At 38.3% G+C, this 19,788-nt stretch overlaps 3 protein-coding genes across 3 annotated transcripts; 1 reads left to right on the forward strand and 2 right to left on the reverse strand.

The window, feature by feature from the left end:
* The first annotated feature begins 256 nt into the window (after positions 1 to 256).
* Positions 257 to 1,602, forward strand: LOC113313490. Its single transcript, XM_026562276.1, has one exon. The coding sequence runs from the start codon at positions 384 to 386 to the stop codon at positions 1,344 to 1,346; it is 963 nt and encodes a 320-aa protein (XP_026418061.1). The 5' UTR covers positions 257 to 383; the 3' UTR covers positions 1,347 to 1,602.
* Positions 1,603 to 2,661: 1,059 nt separating this feature from the next.
* LOC113358860 lies at positions 2,662 to 5,778 on the reverse strand. The gene is made up of 4 exons (XM_026602583.1): positions 5,286 to 5,778; positions 4,579 to 5,178; positions 4,378 to 4,471; positions 2,662 to 4,207 (listed from the first exon to the last, which is right to left on the reverse strand). The coding sequence occupies exons 1-4, from the start codon at positions 5,776 to 5,778 to the stop codon at positions 2,662 to 2,664; spliced, it is 2,733 nt and encodes a 910-aa protein (XP_026458368.1).
* An 11,425-nt stretch (positions 5,779 to 17,203) lies between these two features.
* Positions 17,204 to 19,444, reverse strand: LOC113313499 (peroxisomal 2,4-dienoyl-CoA reductase-like). Its single transcript, XM_026562287.1, has 5 exons — positions 19,156 to 19,444; positions 18,672 to 18,831; positions 18,374 to 18,543; positions 18,012 to 18,237; positions 17,204 to 17,691 (listed from the first exon to the last, which is right to left on the reverse strand). The coding sequence occupies exons 1-5, from the start codon at positions 19,339 to 19,341 to the stop codon at positions 17,522 to 17,524; spliced, it is 912 nt and encodes a 303-aa protein (XP_026418072.1). The 5' UTR covers positions 19,342 to 19,444; the 3' UTR covers positions 17,204 to 17,521.
* Between the last annotated feature and the right edge of the window lie 344 nt (positions 19,445 to 19,788).

Genomic DNA, 19,788 nt, shown 5'->3' on the forward strand with positions numbered 1-19,788 from the left:
AGAGTTTCAGACTCGGATCGTTAAAATCTCTAACCGATCCGATCTACTGAGTCAAGTTTAATATAGAATAATCTAACTTAGTTAGAGTAGTAGTGAATTACTTCATCGTCAACCTAACTTAATCCCGATAAGGCAATCATATTTAATAATTAATGTAACTCAAATCTGACGGCCAATAACAACTCAACATCTAAAGATGCGTGCATAGACTATAACAAGCCACGTTTCCACCGAATACTAAAATCAAAATCTCCTCTGTTTTCTCAAAAACACCTTTCCCCATTCTTCATCTTCTTCTCCAAATCTCATCTCTGCAACAAAATTAGGGTTTCATTTTTCTGATTTGAAGAAGGTGTTGTGTTAATTAAAAATCAAATTGAAGAATGGATCTAGAACCAGAGGAGCTTCAATTCTTAAGCATAGCAGACATTGTAAAAGAATCAATCAGCATCCCAAGAACATCACCAAGAACATTCTCTCTATTAACCTTAACACTAATCTTCCCTCTTTCATTTGCAATTCTCGTTCATTCCATCTTCACACACCCTCTCGTTAGACAGCTCAACTCTTCATCTCCGTCATCAGCAGCAGCTCAACATTCATGGACACTTTTATTGATCTACCAATTTATTTACATAATCTTTCTCTTCGCATTCTCTTTGTTATCCACGGCTGCTGTTGTCTTCACCGTGGCTTCAATTTACACGTCTAAACCCGTTTCGTTCTCGAACACACTGTCGGCGATTCCCAGCGTTTTGAAACGTTTGTTTGTGACGTTTCTGTACACTACCCTTTTGATGGTTGTCTATGATATTGCGATTCTGATAGCTCTGGTTGTGCTGATTGTGGCGATTGATACACAGAGTGGGTTGTTGTTTTTGTTCTCTTCGATTGCGATTATTGTCTTGTTTCTGTTTGTTCATGTTTATATCACGGCGTTGTGGCATTTGGCTAGTGTGATTTCAGTGCTGGAGCCTGTTTATGGATTTGAAGCGATGAAGAAGAGTAGGGAGCTGCTGAAAGGTAAGACGCAGATGGCGTTTGTTCTTGTTTTTGTGTATCTGATGATGTGTGGATCCATTGGGGGTGTATTTGGGACTGTGGTGGTTCATGGTGGTGAAGATTATGGGATATTGGTGAGGGTTTGTGTTGGGGGGTTCTGTGTTGGGGTTTTGGTGCTTGTGAATTTGATTGGGTTGATGGTGCAGAGTGTGTTTTATTATGTTTGTAAGAGTTATCATCATCAGCAGATTGATAAGAGTGCGCTGTATGACCATCTTGGTGGGTATCTTGGTGAATATGTTCCGCTGAAGAGCAGTGTTCAGATGGAAAGCCTGGAGATTTGATTGTAGTGGGGAGAATTTGAGGAAAGAATTGGAATTTGTACCACGTAATGAGATGAGATATATGCTTCAAGATCTTTTTTCTTTTGGAAAATTGGAGATCAATTACTGAAGTTTCTTGTAAAATTCGAGATCAAGTATGTATGTTCATTTTTATGGGAATTTCAATCTTGTTTCTTTAAATTGTACTGTTGCACTATTATGTTTCTTGTTAGCTTCTATTGTTTGCATATTAGATATGGAATGTTACTTTGGAGGTAATATGAGCTTCTGTTGCATTTACTAACTAGGATTCAGTGTTTAAGTAAAAAAAAAAAAAACACTAGGATTCAGTGTGCATCTTGGTTCATAATCATTTAAGGTTTTCCACGACTCGGAGCTTGATGAAGGAAGTGTTAGTTTGAACTACTTGACTTGATTGATTGTGCAGCTTATAATTGATCCAGTGTTTAGATGTTTCTCAATGGGGCTCGTTTTGTTAGGTTTGTCATATCTCAGTGTCTAGTCTGTTGATTCTCAGTTCTCTTCTTTCCTATATGCAATTGCAGACTTTGAAGTGCATATAGAAAAGGAAAGAACACTAGTTACACTGCATTGCAATTTTTTGTGGTACGATTAGTCTTTAGGTAACACCATGGAACCATTACGATTAAGGGTGAAATTTGAGTTGTGTTATGTTTTGTTTGTCCAATTGTTCTGTTTTATTGGGGTAGACCGTAGTTGAGTTGCTCATTTTGGGAAACACAATGGACAGAACACTTGTCTTGTTTTCTCTCATCTCTCATCATGAAGTCATGTTTCTCATGTGTTTTGTCTATCATCAGCTGTTAGAATTCATGTCATTTCCTTGAGTACGAATTGGGTGGGGTTTTCTTATAATTTGCAGTGTGTTTCTTGTCTTGTTTTTTTTTTTTTTTTTTTCTTGTCTCTTCATACGGGTCCTGTGGAATTTTCAGTATCCAAATATGTAGAGCAACTGGTTTCTGTTTGTGGATTCTATCCTGTAACTGGATGGTACACTTCATTAGTTAAATTTGCATATACTTTATAACGGTAAGATTCAGGCGGGTTAGAACTTTGAACATTATTGGAATACAACATCTTCCACCAAATTTACAGAAAAGCCAGAAATGAATTTGGAAGGAGAAAAAAACTAGCTGTGGGTGTGGGTAATATGAACTGTTTTTTCTGTGAAGTCATGTTTCACGGGTCTGTGTGTATGTAGATCCTATCCTGCAACTGGTTAGTACATTTGAGCTTGGTTGAACTTCATAACTTTAAGTTCCAGACGAGAGGATACATCACCTTCCACCCAAATTTACAAATCAACATAAAGATGAATTTGAAACAAACACACATAATCTACGAGAGTCGTGGACGATACGATCTTCCAGCCATCACCGGTACAGCTTGCCTCCAGATCTCTACAATTTTCGATATCCAATGTACGGAGGTTGTGCATGTCTTTTATCTCTGTTGGCACGTACTCCCAAGAACACCTGCGGATGTGCAAATCTTGGAGTGCCTTAAGTTGTCCTAATCGTGGGGGTATCTTTGAGTTTGAACCATTCCAAGACAAAGATACTAGAGTATTAGAGAGATGTTGCGGCAGTGACTTTAAATTAGAGCACTCAGTCATTTTCAGTTTTCGCAGACATGGCATGATACCTTCTGTTGATCCGGGTTCCCACCATTGCAAACTCTGCATTTCTAACAAATGGAGTTTGTACAACTTTGGAAAGACTGCCTCCGATGTAGTTACCACATCCGTGCGCAGTCCATAAAACTCATTTCCGATTTCTTTCAAACTATGCATCTGTCTTGTGTTGATGGTTTCAAGAGACTGCAGTTTCCCCAGTGCTGGCAACTTCTTTAACGCACCACATCGTCGAATTTCTATTTTACGAAGACGAGGCATAATATTGGTGATCTGGTCGGCACATTCTTCTGCACCAAAAGCCCATTCCTCCAAGCTGTCTGCTCCGCAAATTTCAAGGGTTTCCAACCCCGGGAAGGCCACTCTTTTAGCATGAGCGTCGCCATAAAATTCAGATCCGATGTGTTTCAAATTATCCACATCTCTGATATATAGCTCTTTGAGCAACCCAAGTTTCCCCAAAGCTGGTAATGCTTTCAAGCCGCAATTCCGAAGCTCTAATTCACCAAGGCATGGCATAACATCGACCCCTTCTGGACCAGCTCCTGCTGTTGCAAAGACGTCCCACTCCTCCAACATAGGTGCTCCATTTATCACAAGCTTTCTGAGCTTTGGAAATGGCACACCGCCAGCATAACCACCACCATCGCCATAAAACTCAGTCCCGATGTGCTTCACATTATCCAGACAAGAAATGTTGAGATACTCAAGCGACGGTAGTTTCCCAAAAGCGGGTAGTGCTTTCAGATTTATACAATCATCAAGATCAACTTGATGAAGTAATGGAAAAATGTCAAAACCTCTACTACTTTTTAGTGTCAAGTCTACCAAGCAATGCGCTTTCGAAATTCGAAGTGTATTGAGTTGTGGAAATGCCGCCCTGTGACCATCACCACCATAAAATTCAGGGCCGATGTGTTTCAGTTGGTGCATATCAAGCATACTGAGATGTTCAAGTGATGGCAATGCAGGTAACTCCACGCAATCACAGTGATCTAATTCCAAATTACGGAGGTTAGGCAACATTTCAATCCAGTTTGAGAACTTGGAACCTCTGTAATTCATTATCTCCAACTTCCCCAACAATGAAGGAGGATGTAGGGCAGCAAAAACATCAACCACTGTCTTTACTGGTGCTATCTCAAAGTTCTCAGATTTTTCTCTCCATGTGAAATAGAAGAAACAAGGGATTCTGGGTTGAATGAATCTTCAGAACAAAAGAAAGATAAATGTCGGGGATTTAGTGATTGTATGTCGGTGCTAGTGTCTGACAGAGTAAGGTATGTGAGAAATTGTGCAAAATCATGCATATCGCAGTGTATTATATTACCATCCAAGTCCTGCTCGAAATTCTGGAAAAATGACTGAGCGGCTAACCTGTTGAAATACTCTTTGCCGACTGCCTCTCCTCCTGATCCTGCTGTGGACACACAATAAGACCTTGTGCCATCCACATGCTGATTAGTTCGTCCTGATGGATTTCATGACCTTTAGGAAAGATTGCGCAATAGACAAAACAGGCTCTTACAGGTGGTGGTAAATCATAGTAGCTCAACAAGAGAGCAGGCTTCAAAATACCGTCTTCAGCTTTTTCTTGTAGCCGAATGAATTCGTTATCCATTACCGTCTGCCAGTCGATGATGTTTTCTTTTACGCGCAAGTGATTTCCTAAAACTTTTGCAGAACCTTTACACTTGTTTGCTATTTCTTTGCCAATGTTTATCCAAGCTTCGTTATGCACTTTATCCGCATTCTTTCCTCGAAAAGCTAGTCTACTTAAAAGTTGCCAGCAGTATTTCTCCGATAAGATTCCCAAGAGGTGACTGTAATTTGAACCAATCATATCAGCAACGCTTTTCTTTCGAGTGATCACCAAAATTCGACTTCCTTGTGCAGCATTTTTGAAGGCGACTCTGAAAGGTTCCCACTTGCTATCGTCGTCCGTCCACATATCATCAAGAGCAAGTAAAAATCTGCTTTTCTTGACAGATTCACACAAAAGCTTGTGCAAATCATCGTTCCATCCAGATAAATGTTCCGGGACGTGAACACCTGCCCCTCGGATAATCTCCTTGGCAATCCTGGTCTGATCAAAATAATCAGACACTGACACCCATATGACCGTATCGAAATGGCTCTTCACGCCATCTTCATTGAACACTAGTTGAGCCAGAGTAGCTTTGCCAAGTCCTCACATCCCAATTATAGATATGATAAAGGGGTTAGTAGGATTATTACTGCCACTGTCGTCCAGCAGCATACTTGATATCTTTTTTTGATCTTACCAACAATATCGGATTCATCAATGATGGAGCTAGTTGGTAGTCGCTCACCAGCAGGAGGAAGATAGCTGTTCAAGGACAGCTTATCCCTGTCGCTAATAATATCATCCAATTCTATCCTCAGCTCTTTGATTTTCGAACCAATTTCATGGCGCAGAGCAACTTTACCAAAACAAGAGCAACAGGAGGAAAAATAAGAACCCATCTTGTTGTTTTTGCGGATTATTTTCTTGTTATTGCTGCTGGTGCTGGCACCATCAGTACCAGCATCTCTGAACCGTTGCAACCATAAACTCACACCCGCATTTGCAGTTTCATTTGTGATCTTCTTCATCTCTGCATCATAGAGCAGAGCTTGGATGGCCTGAAAGGAATCGGTGAGCTTCTTCACCTCGTTTTTAGCACCCATCACTAACTGGAAATGTTCTTCCAGCTTATTTAGGGCGACAGAGGCAAGACGCTCAAGAACTACCGAAGCAATTGCTTCTGCAGCCATATTGAGAAGTAATAGATGACTTAGATGAAAAGAAGGAAGAGCAGTAGTAGGAGTATGTTGTGTGAGTCCATCAAACCTCTATCATGTCTATTTATATTGTGCGAGTCATTTTAACGGCGTCAGAAATTTTATATTATTATTATACGAGAAAATAAATCATACAGTAGAATATTTGCTTTTCAATTTTGAATTTTATTCTCTTCCCTGTCTTGGTGGGGTACACAATTTTAGCGCTTGCTTGTGTCCTGAACCGAATCTAGATGACTTGAAGTCCACTCAAAGACCAAAGCAAAGAAGCCTATTTTGCCGTGTATAGTCTTTGGATGTCTTTTAGGTAACTTGGAAGAGATATCATACTTTTGAGAAAGTGTCCAAGTGCAGTCTAATTGGAATTGCTTTTACTGTAACATCGTACGATTTAGTAGGGTTGATAGACAAAAAGAAAGAAGAAGAAGATCCTCAATTTTCAAATTAATTAAGCACGGTAAAATAGAAGCAATCAAAGCTCCGCCCTCAGAGCCAATCCTTATCCTGAGGTTACGGATTCATTTTGCCGACTTCCCTTATCTACATTGTTCCATCAACCAGAGGCTGTTCATCTTGGAGACCAGATGCGGTTATGAGTATGACCGGGCGTGGATGGCACTCGGTCTTCAGGATTTTCAAGGGCCGCCTTGTATTTGCATTTCCTTTAAAGATTTGGTGGGTCACTTGGGATACAAATAGGATGCTTGTTTTTTGTTGACTCGACTCGGTTCTGTAGGAGTGGAATACCGCACATATCAATAATTATGCGAGATAAGGATTATCTGATATAAGCGAGGATTATCGCGCATGGCAAAGTTGAAGTGACATATTGGATGATGTCAGCAAAGTCACGAGTAAAGTGTGATGTTCTATGCGAAGTATAAGTTGTGCGAGAATGAGTGAGTGTACATGAGCGAGTGTATCGCACAATGATTCCGAAAATAGTGGATCTCTTAGTTGTCATCCACTACGAGGAATCCTATATAAAGGAAAGAGGTCATCACATAGAGAGAGATCTTTTCGTGTGTGTTAGACAAGAAACTAAGAGAGAGAAAGTTTGTTTGGAGAGTAAGTAAAGTCGTTGTAAAGTCATTATTATCCATTGTATCCAATTATAATCCTTGAAAATTAATAAAGAATTCATGATGATTACTTGAGTGATTGTTTAGGTAAATTGGGGTGTGGTTGTAGGTTTTCCTGCAACTACATTTTTGGCGCCAGAAACAGCTTTGGGTGATAAATCCGGGTAGTAAATTCATAAGAATCTTGGAAAAAGTAAGATCTGGAAATTGAAGATAGATCTGAGAACTTTTGGTGAAGGTACAAAAGAATAATAAAAATCTACGGAGAAAGCAAGAATCCTAAAAATACAAGGAAGAGGTAGAGATATACAATGTAATTCTATAACAAAAACATCAATCTCTGATGCGGATTTTCAAGAAAGAATAACAGGTAGAATTCACAAGAGAAATTATGAAGAAAGGAAGGTGGAAACGGTGGAAAAAGAATCTCCATTAAAAGAATGGGAAAAAGTGGAGATTACATTTGCAGTAGACGAAATTTCGGAAGAAAATTTAAAGAGGACAGATCCGTTGGTAATTACAGTCACAGCCGAGCGAGGAGAAAACATTTTAATGAAAAAGAAATCAGAAACATGGGCGATTGATAGAACACTGATAGATACAGGAAGTGGAGTTGATGTCTTATTTTATCGCACATTCAAAGCAATGGGATATGAAGATGCAGAAATGACACATCCAACTTATAATGTTCATGGATTCAATAAAGCAATCACAAACCAAAAGGAGAAATTGTGATGTGAATATTACTTGGAGAAGTAGTAACAAAGATAACATTGTGTGTGATTGATATAGAATCACCATACAACATGTTATTGGGAAGACCATGGATACACGGGACAAAAGCCGTAGCATCAACACTACATCAGTGCATCAGATTCCCAATCCCGAGTGGTATAGGTGAAACTAAAGGAGATGTAAAGAGTGGAAGATTTGCAATCAGATAGATGTAAGAAATTATGAAGGGAGAGCAAAGAAGCGAAAGGATCGCTGGAGAAAAGCAAAAGAACTAAAAAAGGAGGACGAGTTTCGGATGTACATGATTAGAGCGAAAGAGGGGAAAGGAATACCAGGTGAAGCACCAACGAAGGAAGGTGAACAGATTAAGAAGATTAAGGAACCAACACCAATGGGAGAACAAAGCAAACTTTACCGCAGTGGAACCAACGAAAGAAATAAATGTTGGATCTGAAGAAAAGCCAAAAATATTAAAAATAGGAACCAAAATGGAAAAAGAAGAAGAAGAAAAAACGGTAAATATCTTGCGAGAATATAATGATATCTTCGCATGGAGTATGGAGGAAATGCCAGGGATAGATCCGTCTGTCGCATGTCATAAATTGAACATTAAAAAAAATGTAAAGCCACTTAAGCAAAGAATAAGGAACATCGCAATTGATTATCATCCACAAATAGAAGCAGGTTGCAAAAGATGTTGGATGCAGGAATTATAAGGGAAGCGAAATATCCAGAATGGATAGCAAATATGGTGGTAGTTCCAAAAAAGAACAACGGGATACAGATCTGCGTAGATTTCACTGATTTAAATAAAGCGTGTCCGAAAGATAGTTTTCCTTTACCAGTATCCCTAAAATGGTGGAATCGACATCATGAAATGATAGAGTCTCAATGTTGGATGAGTATAAAGGTTATAATCAAATTCCATTAGATGAAGAAGATCAAGAACATACTGATTTCTTCGCACCAAGAGGTTTATACTGTTATACGAAAATGCCACTTGGATTGAAAAATGTGGGTGCGACATATCAAAGAATGGTGGAAAAAGTATTTGAAAAGTGGATACATAAAACATTAGAAGTCTATGTCGATGACATGTTAGTTAAGAGTAAAGAGGCGAAGGATCATGTTGATGATTTGCAAGAAATCTTTGTGCAGATGCGAAAATTCAATATCAAGGTGAATCCAGAAAAATAAGTCTTCAGTGTATCATCAAGGAAATTCTTGGGTTACATAGTGTCCAAGAAGGGAATAGAAGTTGATCCAGAAAAAGTACAAGAAGTTAGAGATATGCCTCCCCCTACAACAGTGAAAGATGTTCAAAAGCTAAATGGATTGATAGCCTCGTTGGGAAGGTTTATCTCAAGATCTTCGGATAAGTGTAAACATTTTTTTAACATATTAAAGAAGGGGACCAAATTTGAGTGGACGGATGAATGTGATAAAGCATTGCAGAGCATAAAGAAGTATTTGGTGAATTTATCCATTATGTAAAAGGCCAAGCCGAGAGAAGAATTGCTACTCTATTTAGCATTAACATCGCATGCATTAAGTGCAGTATTGTTACGCTCGGATGAAGGGATAGAAAAACCAATATATATATTACATAAGTAAAACATACAACTCAGTAGAGAAAAATTATTCAAAAATTGAAAAGCTAATTCTCGCATTGGTGTATGCATCATTCGAGCTTCGCATTTACTTTCAAGCTCATAAGATTAAGGTATTAACAAAGGTACCAATTGATCCAACAATGAAGAACTCAAAAAGATCAGGGAGAGTTGAAAGGTGGAATGCAAAATTAGGAAATTATGAAATTGGTTTTGAGATTTTATCTTCACCAAAATCTCAAGTTATCGCAGAGTTCCTCGCAGAATTTCCGTTAGAAGAAGATGAATATGTAGAAGAAATGATGGATGTGGATGAAGACCACGGGAATCCTAAAGACTTATTAACTGATCGAAATTCAAACAGATGGGAAATATTAGTTGATGGGTCATCCAATGGAGAAGGGAATGGTATCGGTATTGTATTCATTTCACCAACAGGAGCGAGAATGGCTTTCTCATTCAGATTAGATTTCACATCCACAAATAATGAGAATGAGTATGAGGCAGTTGTACATGCGCTAAAGATAGCAATTGAAATGAAGATAGAAGATGTACGAATAACTAGTGATTCACAGCTAGTAATTCTCCAAATAGAAGGTACGTACATATAGTACAAATGAACCATCTTTGCAAAAATACAAACAGTTGGTTATGGATTTAGCAGCGTGAATTCCAAAAATAAGTTGGAGACACATAGGCAGAAAGGACACTAGACTCGCAGATGCATTGGCCTTCATACCCTCCATGTTAATAGATCCAGTTGCAAGGGACATAAAAATACAAACACTCTTTCTACCATCGATAGAGAAAGGAGAAGCAACACAAACAGATGTGATGACAATAGAAAATATGGATGAAGAAAGTGTGAGCGAAGAAAAATATTGGAGAAATGTATTCCATTTATATCTAGAGAAGGGAGAAGTACCAAGAAAAAGGTTAGAGGCACACAAATTAAAAAGTCGTGCGACGAATTATGAATTGAGGGAGGGCATTCTCTATAGAAGATCATTCCTTGGACCATCACTCAGGTGTCTTATGGGAAAAGAAGGAATTGAAATTTAAGCATTACATTATGGTGATGCTGGTAATCATAGCGGAGGAAGGTCACTCGCATACAGAGCAAAGATACAAGGCTACTATTGGCCATACATGCATGAGGATGCGAAACAAGTCTCCAGAAGATATGAAGAATGTCAACGTCATGGAAAAAAGATAATGCACCCGGAGGGATGCTAAATTCATCAACAAATGCGTGGCCCTTTGGAAAATGGGGAATCGACATTGTTGGACCATTTATACCAGGAATGGGACAAAAGAGATATTTAATTGACAGACTATTTACAAAATGGGGAGAAGTAAAAGCAGTTCAGCACATTCGTGATAAAGACATATTCACATTCATCTTTGAAAATATTATATGCAGATTAGGTATTCCTGCACAGTTGGTATCTGATAATGGAAAGCAGTTTGAGGGTGAGAATATAGAAATGTTACTTAACGCGTTCAAAATTCAAAGCGGAAAATCTACTCCTTTATATCCACAAAGTAATGGACAAGTATAAGCAACAAATAAAACGATCGCAGACAACTTGAAGAAGAAATTAGAAGGGCACAACAAAGGATGGTGCGAACAAGTACATAATGTAGTATGGGCTTATAGAACAACAAGGAGAGAAGCAACAGGAATGTCACCTTTCTGTTTAACATATGGGGTAGAGGCAGTGTTACCAACATAAGTTATCATCCCAAAAACAAAGAAAGAAGCTTGGGAGAAGAATCTAAGTGCAGATCTAATTCTAACAAAACTTGATGACTTAGAAGAAGCAAGAGAGGTCGCTTTGCAACATATGGAAAATTATCAAAAAAGACTAGCTCGAGAATTCAATAAACATGTTAAGATAAGAGAATTCCAACCAGGATAATTGGTGTTGCGAGAAATCCCAATTTACCAGAAAGGGGGAGATGGAAAATTGGAAAAGAAATGGGATGGACCCTATATAATAAAAAGGATAGTTGGAAATTAAGCTTATGAGTTAATGGATCCAGAAGGGAGAGATATGGGTCGAAGATTAGACCGCCCTTGGAATAGACAATATTTGAAGAAATATTATCCATAGCAGTTTGCGAATTTCATCGCACGAGTTAACACATGTGCGATGTTAAGCATATGAATCCTTATCTTTGAAAAGGGATATAGTATTTGATTCAATAAACAAGTTTGAAAAGTTGGCCCATATTTAAGAAATTCTTTTTTAAGAAAAAGGCAAATGTAAGACCTCAAAATAAGACCTTAATAAAAGGCACCAGAAGTGATTTTAATCAGACATACTAGGAATTCGAATGTGGCGTGCAACCTAGTTCGCATACATGCAAGAGGCAAAAAAGTAAGACCTAACGCACGTCATAGTCGGAAAACCTAGAAAGCATGACTCAAGGGAAAGCTATACCGACCCTGGAACTTGAGTCATGGAGATTTGGGGTGAGAAAAAACGAAAATGCCCATCCGGGAGAGGTACCTTAAATTTTCAGTCTAAGATAATAATCTTAGATTTAGAGACTAAGGTGAGAAAGTCTCTCCTAAGGAGTGCAGAAACTCGATCAGGGCGCCGAGGTACACGGTTGAGTCAAGAGTGCCCGGGGCGTCTGGAGCGTACCTTACTAGTCTTGACAAGTCCTCACTATGATGCACTCGGTCCGAAGATACCCCACTTAGGGTGCGGTCTCGCAACCATAAACCTCATCGGTAGTGGGATGTGAGACTACGAAATCAACTGGTTGTTGAATTAACTGGATGGGAAGAGCCATAACCTTAACCTGCTAGAGGTAAGCTTCCTTGAAGGGGCAACCAGGGGGAAGATAAGGATGACACCCTCCATTAGGGAGCTGAATTGTGTCAAAAGACGTAAATGTCATAATACTTTTTACTCAAGGGAGTATTAAGACTTATCATATTTATGCGATAAAAACTGAAGAGGAAATAATACAAGAAAAAGATAAGATGAGATCAATGGGTCGATACACTACAGTGTAAAGACCACCTGCGATCTCATCGCACATAAATAAGGCAAGATAAGACCTTTACATAGGAAGGCAAGATAAGACCTCATGAGAAAGAATATATATAAAAACTAATGATTTTTTTTGCAGGAAATTCAAAATTCATCAGATCGCACACTTGTTTTATACAAGGAATATAATAAGAGGCAAGTATGGGAATTAAAATAATAAAATATTATCTTCCTTGTAACAAACAAGTTCAAAGTGTATCAAAACAGAGAAGGGAAATACTGGATGAAAAGAAAATTAAACATGTTCAACAGCTACATCGTGTTCGACTAAAGACTTTTCAGCATCAGTATTGGATCCAGAATTCTCAATTTCGGCATTAGTCTTATCAACATACTTGTCCTTCTCAATTTGATCCTATCCATCCTCTTGATCCTTCTCATCATCGCTCACAAATTCATAATCACTATCCGGTTCAGGGTACTCTTCATCTTCGCCTGCATTAAGAGGAGGAATCTTTACTGCAGGAAGAGAGTTTCTTAGAAGAATTCCATTAACTACAGATTGAGCACTAGCATGAGCCTTGCGAATAGATCCCCTTTCAAGGTTTCTATCATTGATCTCTAAAAAAGATTGTTGATGTGCGAGTCTTCTTCTCGCTCTGTCTCGAGAAGCAGAAAGAGAAAGTTCAAGGTTCGCATGAGATACTTCCAGGTTCAAACGTTCTTTGCGAACTTTAGATAAATCAGATCTCAACTGAGCAATAGTAGATTGATGTGACTTTTCAGAATCTGTGAACAATAATAAACTATCAAAATTGTAAATAAAGCTCGCACTAATGAAATTAAAATAAATAGTTAAACAGTAAGAAGGCAGTTAACTCTAGCTGACTACCTTCGCAGAATTTAGAAAGGAGAAGGATGTTATTCCTCATACTTTCCATAGCTTTATCAAAATCATCACCAACTGAACCATTAAGATGGGAGCGAATCTTCTTTTCATCAGCAGACAAAGACTTATTTTTTTTCTTAAGAGCATCATGAGATTGCTTTAATTGATTATATTGTTCTTGAAGCTGATTCTTCTTCACAGTCAAATTTATTTTACTTTAAATGATTTTTTCATTCTGGGTCTTTAATTCCTTAAGCGATGTCTCATGCTGTACTTCAAGTGAACGAAGAGCTCGCACTCGATCTTCGTTTATTTTCTGAAGAATTGAATATTGGTGCGAAAACATTGCTTTTTTGCTTAAGAAAGAATGCTTATCCCTAGAAAGGGTATGATTTTCTTCTGACGATGTTTCATACATTAGATCGGCATTACGTGACAATTTAGAAAAATGAGATATTTGACTATTTAATACTTCAATTTCTTGAATGAGATGGTTATTTTCATGGGTTACATTATTAATCTGATCAAGTGAATATGAATGTTGATTATTTAGCTGGTTTAACTAAGTCTACAACTTCTCGTTATTCGCTTGAGTATCCTCGGCAAGATATTTAAAAGTATATCTCTCCAAAACTCGCCTCTGGTTTAAATCTTAATAAATGCATGAAGAAATTTAAGGAATGTTGGTAAGCGAATAAATATATCATAGGGTATAATAATCAAAGTAGAAAAAGTCACCTCTAAGTTCTTGGTTTCGGTCGCGAAGGTTTTCAGCCTCAAGATTTGCAACTTAAAGTTCTCCCCTCAATTTCTGGACCTCTTGAAGTTCCATTTTCAACCTATTGACTTCATTCTCCAAGGAAGCATTTTTTTGCGAAAGTTCCAATTGAGAGCAGCTAGATTCAAAACGCCCTTCGGCAAGAATCATTCGACGATGAGAATCCTAAAGAAGAAAGAAGATAAGGATAAAAGGCTAAGATATTAAAGTTGAGCCAAAACATGAAAAAGGGGACTTACCAAGACATCTAGAGCAGTATGGAAGTTTGGATCAATTTGAGAATGGATCTCATATCTTCTAGCTCTATCAGAAGGAAATTCGCACAAAAGTTTACTTAAAGCAGAGAAAATGTGAAGTTTACAAGGGTCATTAGTAGAGGATTGAGCAGAGTTGATGATTTCAGACAGAGTTTGGGAAGCAAAATTCACACTATCCAAAGCTTTTTTGCTTAGAGGAAGGGAATTTAATAACAGAGAAGAAGATGAAGAAGAAGGGATGGATATAGGAGGAGAAGGAATAATAAAATCTGTAGGGAAAGATACATTAACAGAATTTGGTTGAAGATCAGTATGGATGAATGAAGAAGAAGTCTGATCCGCACACGATGAATTCGCAGAGGAAATAATAGGAGTATCTTTCATCCCTTGATCAACGACAATTTCCTTTTCACCAGGAAAGATTTCTTCAAAGGTGACAGAAATATTTGCATCAGAAGTTTGAATTGGGGTGATAGAGGCATTAGTATAAGAAGTTTGAATTGTTGCTAAAGGGGTGACGTCTGCGACATCAAAATCAAGAATAGGAAGATTTGACTTTATTACTGTGGGCTTGCGAGCTTTCTTAGCCTTTTGTTTCTTGCCCCCACCCATCTCACAATCAGAAACCTGCGAAAACAAAGTAAATAAGAAATAGAGGCAACAATATTGTTTAGTGAAAATTGGATATTTCTTACTTCTTTGTTGTACGAAGTTTTCCTCTTATGAGATTCTTTATTTGTATCATTTGAAGAAGAATTAGGATTTTGAACGGTTATCCTGAGGGCTCTTAAAGAAGAATTTTTCCTGGAATAGTATGGGAATTAAGTTAATTAAAAAGATAACAGTTACAATCAAGAATAAAAGGATAAATCTTGAAAGAGGAAAACAAACTTTGCATTTTTATTCATGGCAACAGCAGTAGAAGCAGAAGAACACCAGCAGCAGGAATGAAGCAAACAACGGAAGAAAGAGAAATTCTAGTGAAGAAGAAAAGAAAAGCTTATTCTTCTTAAAAGAAGTCAATAAATAGGTGGGAGAGACGACCAGTTATAAACGGTTTGAGCCGGTAAAAAGGAGAAGGATTGATACGTGTGAGTAAATAAACTGGAATTCCGGAGGAATGTCGGCAAGGTAGAATACTAAAAGATACATACATGCGATATTATAGGATGGAAATTTCTCATATCGCTCACTCCACAATGTTAGCGAAATGAGAAGAGCAAAATGTAGGAGTGAAATATCGCACATATCAATAATTATGCGAGATAAGGATTATCGGATATAAGCGAGGATTATCGCACATGGCAAAGTTGAAATGACATATTGGATGATGTCAGCAAAGTCACGAGTAAAGTATGATGTTCTATGCGAAGTATAAGCTGTGCGAGAATGAGTGAGTGTACATGAGCGAGTGTATCGCACAATGATTCCGAAAATAGTGGATCTCTTAGCTGTCATCCACTATGAGGAATCCTATATAAAGGAAAGAGGTCATCACATAGAGAGAGATCTTTTAGTGTGTGTTAGACAAGAAACTAAGAGAGAAAAAGTTTGTTTGGAGAGCAAGTAAAGTCATTGTAAAGTCATTATTATCCATTATATCCAATTATAATTCTTGAAAATTAATAAAGAATTCATGATGATTACTTGAGTGACTGTTTAGGTACATTGGGGTGTGGTTGTAGGTTTTCCTGCAATTACAGGTTCCTAGCTCGGAACTAGTGTGTTTTATTATGTTTGTAAGAGTTATCATCATCAACAGATTGATAAGAGTGCTTTGCATGATCCTCTTGGTGGGTATGTTCCGCTGAAGAGCAGCGTTCAGACGGAGAGTTTGGCGACTTGGGGAGAATTTGGGAAAGGAACTGGAATTTGTACTGTGTAATGAGACGAGATATATGACGCTTTAGTTCTGTTTCTTTGCTCTCCTTTTCTTTTTCTTTTTTTTTTTTTTGGCAAAAGTTGGAGGTCAATTACTGCACGTTCTTGTAAGTTGAAGATGAAGTATGTATATTATGTTCATTTTATGAAAATTTCAATCTTGTTTCTTACATATTCTTATCCGGTTGAACCTCCACTAATCCCGGCCATACACTACATCCATAGCAACTTCTTCAACGCACCACATCGTGTAATATACATAGTTCACGAAGACATGGCATAATGGTGATCTGATCGCTACATTCTTCCATTGTTTTTTTTTCTTTTTGAACTACGCGAAATTTTAACACTCGATAATATAGTTGGTTTGTTTTAAGATCTTGGATTTAGTATTTTAATGTAATTGTGCATGGAAGCAACATTGAGCCATTCTGTACAATATGGTTCATGCTCGTTTGCTTAAGAGGTAGGGTTCCATGACCTACTGAGTGTCCAAATTTCAGAGAGCAAAGAGATATGGAAAAAGATTGAGAAACATATGAGCTACCTACTTATCAGGTTCTCCGTAGTGGTTGTATCATGCAAAGTAAGTTGGAATTGCTATTATAAAAAGGGACAACCTTGTGCTAACATTTTGTCATAAACCAAATTCCTCTGTTTTTTTTTTCTAACCTCTGAAAAATTCAATAGTCTCATTTCTCCTGTTACTTCTTTTACTTTTTGTTCAACACACAAACATGATCGATTGTCTAGATTTTCAGTTTAGTACCACATCTCCAACGATTTTGGCCAAGTTGTAAACGCAATCGTTCAGTGTGGATTCGGATTTCTGCAGACATGAATGGAGGGGTTGGTATAATTACAAATTCATCAAAGCCTGAATTATACCCATGAACCCACCACTCATGTTTCCAGAACTCTTGATCCGCATTGGGATGGTTGTTTTCACAATTGGCCGTGTCGGTGGAGATCTGGTACTAAATTGGAAATTTGCACAACCTGTCATATCATATTTTTAGTTCAAAGGAGAAGAGATCGGTGAGGTAGCTCAAACATAACCGGAACTGTTTAAAAATCAGTGTCTGGTTCCTGTTCTAATTCTGAGGTTTTGTCCTCTGAGTGAATTGCGATGAAGTGCCTATCTTCTGCCTGCTAAAATGAAGAGCACAATAAATATTTTTATTCCAAAAGAAATGAGTGAGGGTAACAGCAATCTTTGTAACAGATATCCGAGCTTTGCTCAAGGATATAAGATTAAAAGATACATCTATGGGGACAAGGTCCTCGTCTCCTTTCTATTTTTCACTACACACAATATTTCAATGTAACTTAAATACATTAAGATTGAAGTTGCAGTTCAACTTACTGTAACTGCAGGGACTCAGGGCGGGCGTAAGTAGGTCTTGAGGAGGTGCTTGCAATCATCAGGTTTTGCCGTCACTTACCACTACATTTCACCTAGGGAGGTACTTACTACTACATTTTACTGCGGCTTGGAACTCCCCTGGCAGGTGCTGGTGCACCTGATCTGGATCTCTTTTCCACAACCCGAGACAATTCCTTCACTGCCTCTTTTGAAATGTGGCGGGGCCGGCTCAACCAGTTTCCTCCATCGACCACAAGTGTCATACCGTTGATGTACTTGGCTACAATAATCCGTGGAAGATACGCATTAGAACAATAATCAAAACGGACGGATACATATTGTTGTTTACAGATTTCATTCACGAGACAGGGAATGGAGGTCTCTAACCAAATACAAACTTCAAAGGAAGATAGATAATAAGCTAAATAAAGGGGTATGCTAGACCAGTTATGTTTCCTACACGGTCTTAGTTAAGTCTGAGATCTTGCATGGGTGTATTTACATTCCTTCAGTATATCTACATTGTGCTGTCTTACGGTGATTTTGTAGAATTTATTTTGGATCAAAATATGAAAAATGAACAAAAATGAGGTTACTGACCTGCATCTGAAGCTAGGTAGAGAGCAGCCATAGCAATATCCCATTTCTCTCCTGCTTTATACAGAGGCCTGGCGTCTTCAGAATGGTTGATTTTCATTTCATCGGGAGCAAGCTTACTCAAGCCAGGAGTGTCACCAATTGGTCCTGGTGCAATCCCGTTGACTCTTATATCATAATCCGTACCCCACTCTAACGCCAACGACCTTGTAATGGCATCAACAGCTGCCTGTTGCAAGAGCAAAAGAGAAATCTTATAGACCATTTTCACATGGGTCACAAAGGAAGCAATCGCATACAAAACAAGGCTTGATGTGAAGAATAACGTAAGAGAACCAAGCAAAGTTTCCCATATAATGCCATACCTTAGCGGCAGATACATGGATTTGATACCAAGCTGCTGTATAATGTAGCGTAGCGCTTATGTTCATTATGGTTCCACCACCAGACATACCCCTCCCAAGACCCCCTTTCTTTATATACTTCAACGCTGTGTGGCACATTGTAAATGTGCCAACTGAATCAATATCCATAACTGCAAAGACCACCAATTAGTTCACAACACAACCTCTACCTCTATCTTAAGAAAGCATGTCCTGCAACCAATGGCATGCCAACTGATACTATCTAGATATCCCTGTAAAGAGATAACAAAATCCAAACCTGTTTTAAATCCATTTGGGGACAAATCCTCAGCAGTCACAAGAAAATTTCCAGCAGCAGCATTAACAAGAATGTCTATCCTCCCAAAATGCTCAAATGTTGAATCGACAACTCTAGCCGCGTCTTCTTTCTTCCGCACATCTCCCTCTAATCCAATTGCCTGAAACCACAAACCATCAACCACTATTGTGTATCCAAAACAATTACTGGCCTGCTAAATTTAAGCAGGATCCGGTGTAGCTCAAATGTAATTCTACCATCAATTAACCAATTAGGGTTCCTCCTGATGTTACTAAACCTCAATTCATCAATGAAATAAAAGAAGGAACTTTCTTGGTGTGGGATTGAAGATGAACAAATTTGGGATTTTGGGGTAATCATAAATCGTTTCATAAAAATTCAAGAAATTTACATGAAATTTCATTTTGAATCGAGAATTCAGAATCAATGAATTAAGGGTATGTGTTAAGATTATTATTATTACCTGGATACCGAGAGAGCGAAGAGAGGAGACAGCAGAATCAAGAACAGATTTGCGTCTGCCCATGATAGCAACAGAAGCTCCATGTCTACCAAATTCTTTAGTAATCTCAAACCCAATTCCTGATCCTCCTCCAGTAATCAAAGCTACTTTCCCTTTCACTATATCAGCCTTGAATGGAGACTCCATTCGTCTCCCTTCCTTTCTCAGTAACAGAAACCAGCAGAGTTTCCACTACGGCCTCCGGGTGTCTCTTTGTTTCTCTCTCTGTCTTTCTAAAGGAGAGCAATGCATACGTGTAAATTCGTTGATCACTAAAAGTTAGGTTGGTCTCTTCTTTGCTTTTCATGGGGTTGGCCGGTTGGGGCTTGGGGGTATATCCATCTCTCGGTACACAAATGATCCACTTTTGTCTCCATTTTCTTTTCTTTTCTTTTTACAAGAAAAGATGCAAATATGTCGTGCTCAACTTCAGTCAGTAGGAAGTCGAAATTGGGGATATGGATTATTATTCCCATCCTACTCCACCTGTTAAGGGGTGATTTATTGGGCAAAAATGTTAAACTACCCTTAAAACGAAAATGATAAATGCGGATGTGCCGCAGTTTACACCGTGTGTCTAGAGGGTGGGACCCA

The sequence above is a fragment of the Papaver somniferum genome, chromosome 1, assembly GCF_003573695.1.
Source record: "Papaver somniferum cultivar HN1 chromosome 1, ASM357369v1, whole genome shotgun sequence".
NCBI lineage: Eukaryota > Viridiplantae > Streptophyta > Magnoliopsida > Ranunculales > Papaveraceae > Papaver > Papaver somniferum.